This window comes from Prunus dulcis, chromosome 8, assembly GCF_902201215.1.
Source record: "Prunus dulcis chromosome 8, ALMONDv2, whole genome shotgun sequence".
In the NCBI taxonomy this organism is placed as follows: Eukaryota; Viridiplantae; Streptophyta; class Magnoliopsida; order Rosales; family Rosaceae; genus Prunus; species Prunus dulcis.
Window position 1 is genome coordinate 18657726 of NC_047657.1, and position 8911 is coordinate 18666636.

The window sequence follows — 8911 nt, forward strand, 5'->3', positions numbered from 1 at the left end:
GTAGTTGGACTGAAACGTTGCAAACTTCAAAACATTTACTCATTTGTGTTACATTCAATACAAGGTGTCTTGGTTGAATTTTGATTGGAATGACGAGAAAAATTTAGTTATCACGGGTATATATATGTATTATATATGTGCATCTCTCTTAAACAATATACACCCGTTTCATGTAAGTTTTTTTTTCTGATACAACCATACTCTAATAGTTGAAAATGAAACGGAAAGGAAAATTTGTGTATTGAAGTGTTTGAAATGTGCTAGTAAAGTTTGCCTTATTTAGCTGAAGTTTCAAAAGCTACCGAGAAAAAGAGAGAACAAGATAGTTATTATGAATTTATAAGAAGAAAAATAAACTAATCAAGGAAAATGAGGAAGCTTAAACTCTGTTGTAGCCAACCGTCTTGCTGAACAGATTGCGGATGTACACCACTTGAAGAGCACTTGCAGCAGCAAACACAATGTACTCTGCAAGTGTGAAGTAGATCACACGTTTTTTGGTGCTAACATTTGCTGTTAAGGGCACAAAACCAAGATTACGTTAATTAAGAAAGAAACCACGACAATTAGAAAATTTAGGGTTGTTTAAATTTGAGAGAGAGAGAGAGAGAGAGAGAGAGAGAGAGAGCTAGCAAAGGGGCAGGTGAGGCTTACTATATCGATGCCTGGCATCTCGTGCTTTAAGGTACTTTTGCTCTGTTGTTATAGACTCCAATGCCTCCCTCAGCTCAGCAATCTTAATATTAAGAGGGTCCATATGTTCTGCACCAAAAATAAAAAAGACAAAGATCATTTGGTCTCCTAGTGTTCATATTTTTGCTACCATGGTACAAAAAGCACGTTGAACTAACTGACCGTCTCTAGCCAAGTCATGTTCATTTGGGATGTGGCCAACATGAATGTAGAAAGATACAGTCTCCGGAGTTGAAACCGGATTGCGAAAACAGAACTTGTAGATTCCGCTCTGCGGCGCCTTGAACTCAAACTTATCCCCCGATGTTCCTTTTAGAGAGAACACTATGGTACCTCTTGGAGTCATCGCCTGCATAAACCACACAAAAGTTGCACATCCATTTGAAAACAAATCGTGCATATTTTTTTTATTATATGAATTCAATTATTAACCAACGGTCTTGATTTGATTCACAGTTTGACAACATAATATTAGATTATTTAGCAATTAAAATATTGTGATTTTCCAATATAAAGTACATGCAAAGGTCCCATAATGGAATTTCAACAAACACATTAGAAGAAATTGATAAAAATGAGTGATAGGAAGCTTACGGTGAAATCGATACCAGGATGATCGGAGCTCCAGAAGATGTCATGGTCGATAGCAACAAAGTTTCCGGAGACGGTATCTCCCTCATACAAAACTTGCTCCGAGACACATTCCAAGTCTGTCACAGTGATTGAAAGAGCAGTAGCAAAATTCCCATTGCCAATGAGGCTCATAAGAAAACCATATGCTACGTAAATCTTCCCGTACGAAAATCTCTTTCTTGTCTCCATTTTGATCTTTGCCCTGAAATTCAATTCACCATTGCACTGAATCTTGGAAGAGAGAGAGAGAGAGAGAGAGAGAGAGAGAGAGAGTTTGTGTGCTTCCTAAAATGTGAAATAAAAAGGGCTCAAATTTCGGTTAACTCGTTATGATCCGTGGGTTCCCTCCATGACTTTGATCGCTTCATATTTTGGTTGACCCACTGGGCTTTATTTTGGGCCTGGAACTTGGGCTTAGCTTCCTATCTCATTAACATTATTTTTCATTATTTTTTATTTTTTTAAATAAATTTATTTGCTATGTCTCTCTGCTATGGTCAGTAACCGAAGCTCAGTGAGAACAGCAATGGAGGAATCTCTGCAAATTCAGAGGTTGGAGGAAGCTCCTTCGGCCAGAGACTTCGAGTCTCGGATCGAATCCACGAATGTTCCCGCTGTAATTTTCTTGTTATTTCACATAATAAACTGCAAATTTCTTCGCGCCCTGCTTATTCACAAGCATTGCTGGCTCTCACTTGCTCCGCGTGTTCTTGCTTTATTCTTCTCAATAGGTTTTCAATGGCTGCGTTAAGGATTGGAAAGCTTTCTCCAAATGGAATCCATCGAATGGCGGCCTCGACTATTTGCAGGTTTCTCTGTTTTTTAAAGTTTATTTTTCTTCTTCAAGTCTGCTTCGTTTTCTAAATTTGAGTAAATTAGGAACTGTGTAGTTAAAATAGCTTTGTTCGAAAAATCGGCCTAGGCGCTAGGCGGGTCGGGTCCTTTTTTTTCCTGACTTTAAAGAACCTCACGCTGTCTCTCTCTCCTCCGAGCCGTCGCCTCCTCTCTCTCTCTCTCTCTCTCTCTCTAACGACAGACCACCACTACCAGGCCTCCACCCTGGGACGACCACCACCAGGCCGCGACCCGCGACCCGAGAGGACCAGCCTTCCGCGTAACGTATTTGAGATACATATAATGATATACTAAACCAATAACCAGTTCTTTCTCCTGAATTATGCTTCAAGGAGCTAGCTGCTGCTGCATAATATTTTCTGGGATCAGCTGTTATTTTTGTTTCGGTTTCTAGTCATGTGCTCATTGCATGTACTATTGACTTCTTTCCTTTAACTGAATTGAATTTTGTGCTTGATATCATTCTGATGAATGGAAAACTAGGAACGAGTCGGATTGTGTGTTGTGGAGGCTATGCTATCTAGTTCTGCACCTGTATTCTACGGTGATCTTAGAAGCCATGAGAGGGTAATCTATATGGTGTTTGCTAATGGTCTGGAGCTTTGAATTTTTGTCTCTTCTGGATCTCATTGGGCCTAACTAGTTTACTACCCCTTCCTTTTGTAGGTACCGCTGCCATTTTCTGCCTTCATTGGTCTATGTAAGCAACGCATGCGTCATTCGGAGGATGGTTCTGGTGCTTGTTTTGAATCAGAACAGCGTGGACTACTGGAGCCTGTATCTGAGTATGACCGTGAGCCCTATGAGGATGCTCCTCAACAAATATATTTAGCACAGGTTTAACATTCAAAGGCTTGAAGATGATGGATGTCTTTGTGTTTAAGTATAATCTATTTTCTTTTCATTAATGTTGTTAATGCCATGCCTATGACTAGTCATTTTAGGATACTTTTGTTCCTTATTTGGATGAATATTTTTTAGGATGTACTTTATGTAGTATGTTAGACTTTTTAGGTTTGTTTGAAGGGTAATAGTCTCACATCTTTGGGATGTAACTTTTGTCATGTGTGATTCAGGTACCAATAATGAATACTGAAAATGAAGAGAGGGTTCAATTAGAATCTTTGAGGGAGGATATCCAAACGGTTTGTGAATTTCCTGTACTGGTCCTTACTGTTTACTCTACAGGCTACCACTAAAGAATCCTTTTCTACATCCTTGATTTCTAATGAACACCAATTGTTTTCTGTAGCCTGTATTTTTGGAGGATAAAGTACTAGCTTCTACAAACCTGTGGATGAACAATGCTCAAGCTAGATCAAGCACTCACTATGATCCACACCATAACCTTCTCTGCATAGTTTCTGGCTGCAAACAAGGTCAAATCACTTTCTATGGCCCTCTTAGTGCATAGGGTCTTTTCCAACTTCAGATTCACTAGGTTTTGTATATTACCGGTGCTCTTTGTTCACGGAATGATGCAAAGAAAGAGAAGTGATCTTTGCTTTTATAGTTTACTTGCATTCCTAGAAAAGTGATTGTTTAGCCTTATTATTGTAGGGCCACAAATTTAAGGATTATTTCTATCCTGAAAACTTGGTTTGAAGTTGCACGCAATTTTTGTCTAAAATATAGTTTTTTTTTCTTCTTATTTAATAATTTTCAATAAGAAACTTGTATGCTTCGCAGTGGTTTTATGGCCTCCTTCAGCAAGTGCTATGTTATACCCTATGCCAATATATGGGGAGGCATCAAATCATAGGTATGGCACTTTCTGTATTAATTATATGAATTCAAATTAAATGTCTTCTCTAATTGTTTAATTATGAAAATTCAATGCTTCTATTTATTTACTCATTTATCTATCTTTCTATCAATAAAGAGATCTATATGCAGCCTTTCAGTGTTTTTATTTTTCCCTCTTGTGGCCTCTTGGCAGTTCCATTCCTTTAGAGAACCCAGACTTTTCGAATTATCCAAGAGCACAATGTTTAATGGAGTACTCGCAGAAGGTTATTCTTCACGCAGGTGACGCACTTTTCATTCCTGAAGGCTGGTAAGGTTTAATATCCATCAGTGTTCATTAGGAGTCTTATCTCTTTTCTTCCTTCCCTCCTCCTCCTTTTGTAATATATAACTTGAATAAAATATTCTTAATGGCTATTTCTGTTTGCCACAGGTTCCACCAGGTAGACAGTGATGATCTGACCATTGCTGTCAACTTTTGGTGGCGGTCCAACATAGTGTCAAACATGTCAGAACACATGGATGCATATTATCTGCGTATAATATTAAGAAGGTTTGTTGTAGAGTTTCTATTTTAGCTAGTAGGCAAAGCATTTCCAGAACAGCTAACTTGATTCTGTTTCTCTCTTGTGATTCATTTACTTTTCAAATCTGCATCAAAAGATTGACAGATAAAGAAATGGTACATACCTCTCTCGCTCTCCCTGTCACACACACACACACACACACACACTCTCTCTCTCTCTCTCTCTCTCTCTCTCTCTCACACACACACACACACACACACACACTCTCTCTCTCTCTCTCTCTCTCTCTCTCTCTCTCTCACACACACACACACACACACACACACACACACGGAGGTAGATATATATTTGTCTGTTTATTTAATATGGTGGTCATATTTTCTGTCTTTTCTTCCCCTTAACACCCCCCACCCCCCCAAATCTTTGAATCGGAAGTTTAGAATTGAGCACTATAAGTATATTTAATTTTTAGGACAGAACCGAGTGCTGCCTAAATCTTCTTTAGCTGAAATGGAGAACAAGAAAAAGCATACGTGTGTGGTGCTCAATAATGGAGGAGTAGGTCAGTATCTATAAGCTCACTGATAGATCATCATATATTAAGATTACTAGGTATTGCTTCATTCCAATTATTTATCATAGAAAAGAAAGGAAATTTGTAGTGAATCTCTATGGCCTTGGAAATTCTTTCTGCTGACATCCATAACTTGATATGATACCCACCCAGATCAGAATGACAATGATTTGGATCAGGCATGTGAGAGAAAGGATCTTAAAGGGAAGGAACTAGAGCAAAGAACCATGTCGCATGAACTGGAACCCCTCGCTATCCATGCTCTTCATGAACTTGTTTCTTTAGTTCACCATCGTGTTAATGCCGCTGAGCTAAGACAACCAGTGCAATCCACTTCAACAACTGATTCTGCAGCTAGTGTGAAAGATGAATTCACCAAAGTTGTGAGAGCAAATTCATTTAGTTTGGAAGATGACCCAGTTGCTAAAATTATTTGGGCTCTTCAACCGTGCACTTTTAGAAATGTATTTCTGGCCATGGTGGTGAGTTTGAACAGTTTTACTTTCACTATATAGCTTAAACTAGTAAATTGTAATAGGTTACTAGACTTTCGTTTCATGTGAGATGTTCTTTGTTAATATAAAAAAGTGTGATAAAGCAAGGCATTTTCCATTAAGTAGGCGTTTGTTTCATACGATATAGTAACAGCTGAAGCAAAGAGCAGGTCTTCTTACTTGGATAGGGGAAAATTTTCATCTAGGACCTTCAATTTTATGGGTCGTCTTTATTCTCTATTTTGTCTATTATTCTGGATGCTCGTCCCTTATGATGATGTCTCTATGCTTTTGCTAGTGAAAATTGCCCCATCTAACAGAAATGTGAGCTTTGGTAGTTTCTCCTTTGAAGAGGCTTGACTGCTTTTTCTCTTGTTTCTGTATGTTTTTTTCTTCTTCTAAAGGGTGTGCGAGAATGCAGCTGGGCAGGACACCCCTCCTCCCCCCTTTTTCTCATTTTAACCCTTGATTTTTAGTGACTTTCATAAGCTATACCCTTTGGTAACGCCGTCATGGCAAAGTGGTGAGGGGACTAATGCAGCTGCTCTGATTGAATAGATTTTTGTTTCTGATCAAAGATCTCTTTGTAATTGCAGCCACATTATGTATTGTATATATTGGTAACTTAGTTTACAAGCTAGCGACCAAGCAACGTTTATATTATCTTTTGCAGAAAAATTTCCCAAGAACTCTGGAGGCTTTAATACTGCACTTGCTTTCACCAGTGGGAGCAGAAGTGCTTACATGTAAATTTGAAGAAATGGATCAACAGATCACTGAGGAAGATCGGTAATTGTTAATTTGTCGTTAAATCTTTTGTGACAAGGTGAAGATCTGTATTCAGCTTCAATCTGCTATTCTTATTCATCATTTCAGGAACAGATTCTACCAAGTTTTCTATGGGGCATTTGACGACCAATTCGCTGCGATGGATGCAATTCTAAACGGGAAAGAATTATTTGCACTCCAGGTAATGCTGTGCATGTTGAAACATGTCTTTTGACACTAATGATAACATCTATTTCTGTCATCAAATAGTGGAGTATAATGTGCACATACGGATTATTCTTGATTTGTTCCCATATTTTCGTGTTAGGTAGGTGGGTACTCAATAATGTTTGTAAGAAAAAATTGGGTAGGGGATGATTCGGAGCGTAAGATGTTCACTGGCTCACCTTCTGTATGATGACCATCTCTGGTATGAAAACATGATTAACCTAAGCAGACTGGTTTGTTCTGGAATAGTCGATGCAGATTCTTAAATGGTTGGAAATTAGTTAAAATTGATGTCACGGACTACTATAGTTAAGTACATAGTCCTGTTTGATATTCTTGTCATTTTAAATGTTTAAAAATATCAAAATTTGAAGCACTCTTTGTTGGTTGTCCCTAGAGTGGAGAAAGCCACTCTGCTGTTGTCCATTATGTTGTTAAGATTACCTAGTCTTGACTATAGCTAGGCAGGGAACAGGGTCACAAGTTAGTTGTTAATATGGAACCAGGGTTCAATCTCGTCTTTTCCATGATCAGAGATAAGAAAAAAGTTAATTATTTTAACTTCATCATTTGATTTTGTTTGCTTGCATGACCTTAGCATTTCTAATTTTACTGGAAGTTTTCTGATGGGCCATGGGTCCTTGTCATGTTAATAATGCCGTGCTGCATGGCCTTCTTATGTATGTAATTCTTCTGGATAGTTTTGGATGTATATGTTTTCCCTTTATTTACCAGTTGTACAGCTGGAATCCACTTCATTTGAGAACTTTGCGTTCTATTCGTGAATTTTGTGATCTTTTTCAACCCACTGACAACCTTATTTTCCCCCAATTAAACAGCCTTCTTAGACTTTTCGTTTGAAATGCCTTTGTTCTTGCCCTAGTTCTTTACATTTCCCAATCATCACCTAGGTGGGGAGTTGGTGAATTTGTTTAACTCTCCATGCAACTATTGATTTCCCCTTCGTAAATGAGCAAAATGGAAAATTTGTCGGTACGGTATAAAATGTTGCTAGTTGCCCAATGATGCATACGGAGTAGATTGATGTAAATTCTCATTTACCGTATTCTTTGTTGCAGGCATACAAGAATGTGTTAGATAAGTATTTGGGAGTGGATTGGGGTGGGCCAAAACCCGGGGTCTGACAAAACTTCTTAAAGAAATTGGTCCCATAGTATCTTGACGGAGCAAATCGATGCATATTCATTACAGAAACTTTTTCCCCCCCTTGAATTCTCAAGAGTACTTTACAAGTGTTCATCCACAGGCTCCTAGAATTCAAGTCATCACTAGCTTTAAGCATATGGTTGTATCATTGGTTGTACATTCTATGTGATTACATATGCTCTGCAACTTTTAGGTTCCTGATGCGCTCTGCGGATTACAGTTTTTGAGTTATATGTTGCGTTACTTCACAGACAGAGTAGCTAAAAATTGTCGCTGAAAAGAAATAGGGGACCTTTTCCTTCTTAATTTGATATGAAAACATTGTATTTTATGTGTCGATGGAATTGATGGGATAGGGTCAATTAAAGTATTCTTAGTTGTAACTGACAAAGTAGTATCAATTAAGGACCACAGGCGTGCTGGGAACATGAACAAACAGTCCATGTATAGTACCCAGAAGCAAATGTTCAGAGGCTTATACAATGCCAACTATTTCTAGAAAATTTTTCTTCTAACTTACACGGCATTATCTAATTCGGATAAGTAGCATTTTTCGACCTTTTTTTCTTCTTTGAAATGGGTACAATTGAGCAAAATCAAGCATAAACTTAAGTTGGAGGGTGGATTCTTGTCATGGAAGTTTAAATCTTAATCCAACTTTTTCTTGGGTAAATAATTCTTGATCTCATTTTGTCTAAACATATAAATGTGTATTAAGTTCTACAAGCTTTGTTGAATTAGTAGAAGTGAGAGGGTTGCGGAAAAGGAGGAGTTGTATGGGAATTGGCAGCACAGGGGGAAAAAAGGATGGAAAAGCATGGAAAAGGGGGTTTGGGTAATTATTAGAATTGGAAGGACAAATTAAAAGAGGGGAAAAGGAGGTTTTGTTGAGGAGAGATTCCCTGGTGGAAGATGACATATGCAAGGGAATAAGGATGCTGTGAAAGAAAGAAAGAGAGGGAATAGAAGAGGGAGGAGAAGCTTTTGGTTTGTCTGGTTGTGCAGATAAAAAGATGCAGTCCCTTTTACTAGGCAAATGGCATATATTGTACCTTAACCCTGCAACTTATACATAAACTTTCTAAAAGCTTGGATATACCATAACCACCCAACCCTTCCTTTCATTAATCCCTAGGTTCTCTCTCTCTCTCTCTCTCTCTCTTGGTGGATATACTGGGTTGTAGCAACAAGATCCATTCCTTTAATTAGGTCAAAGATGTTTGAAA

The 8911-nt window shown here is 38.2% G+C and overlaps 2 protein-coding genes across 6 annotated transcripts; one reads left to right on the forward strand and one right to left on the reverse strand.

Annotated features, from left to right (window-relative positions):
• Window positions 1–148: 148 nt before the first annotated feature.
• On the reverse strand, window positions 149–1581 carry LOC117637943 (transmembrane emp24 domain-containing protein p24beta3-like). The gene is made up of 4 exons (XM_034372997.1): window positions 1288–1581; window positions 856–1042; window positions 655–762; window positions 149–513 (listed from the first exon to the last, which is right to left on the reverse strand). Exons 1-4 carry the CDS (start codon window positions 1513–1515, stop codon window positions 380–382), a joined length of 657 nt encoding a protein of 218 aa, XP_034228888.1. The 5' UTR covers window positions 1516–1581; the 3' UTR covers window positions 149–379.
• A 249-nt stretch (window positions 1582–1830) lies between these two features.
• Window positions 1831–8055, forward strand: LOC117637825 (lysine-specific demethylase JMJ30). Of its 5 annotated transcripts, none has more exons than XR_004587228.1 (16): window positions 1831–1942; window positions 2058–2135; window positions 2665–2748; window positions 2848–3018; window positions 3258–3326; window positions 3434–3560; window positions 3871–3943; window positions 4121–4237; window positions 4361–4480; window positions 4591–4609; window positions 4932–5016; window positions 5182–5510; window positions 6196–6311; window positions 6399–6492; window positions 6623–6720; window positions 7598–7708. XR_004587228.1 is itself a non-coding variant. In XM_034372850.1 (16 exons), exons 1-15 carry the CDS (start codon window positions 1853–1855, stop codon window positions 6706–6708), a joined length of 1662 nt encoding a protein of 553 aa, XP_034228741.1. In that variant the 5' UTR covers window positions 1831–1852; the 3' UTR covers window positions 6709–6720; window positions 7598–7708. The 5 variants fall into 5 exon arrangements, 4 of the variants coding, with proteins under 4 accessions (XP_034228741.1, XP_034228742.1, XP_034228743.1 ...); XM_034372850.1 differs by having other exon boundaries at window positions 6619–6720; XM_034372851.1 differs by lacking the exon at window positions 6623–6720 and having other exon boundaries at window positions 7598–8055.
• Window positions 8056–8911: the final 856 nt, after the last annotated feature.

Excerpts from the sequence above, each read along its gene's own strand:
- LOC117637825 (XM_034372850.1), top strand. The coding sequence starts at position 1,853 with ATGGAGGAATCTCTGCAAATTCAGAGGTTGGAGGAAGCTCCTTCGGCC. Across the intron at positions 1,943-2,057 it reads AATCCACGAATGTTCCCGCT|GTTTTCAATGGCTGCGTTAA; the intron begins GTAATTTTCTTG and ends TCTTCTCAATAG. Across the intron at positions 3,019-3,257 it reads AACAAATATATTTAGCACAG|GTACCAATAATGAATACTGA; the intron begins GTTTAACATTCA and ends TGTGTGATTCAG.
- LOC117637943 (XM_034372997.1), bottom strand. The coding sequence starts at position 1,515 with ATGGAGACAAGAAAGAGATTTTCGTACGGGAAGATTTACGTAGCATAT. Across the intron at positions 763-855 it reads ACATGACTTGGCTAGAGACG|AACATATGGACCCTCTTAAT; the intron begins GTCAGTTAGTTC and ends TTTTTGGTGCAG. Across the intron at positions 514-654 it reads AGATGCCAGGCATCGATATA|CAAATGTTAGCACCAAAAAA; the intron begins GTAAGCCTCACC and ends TGCCCTTAACAG.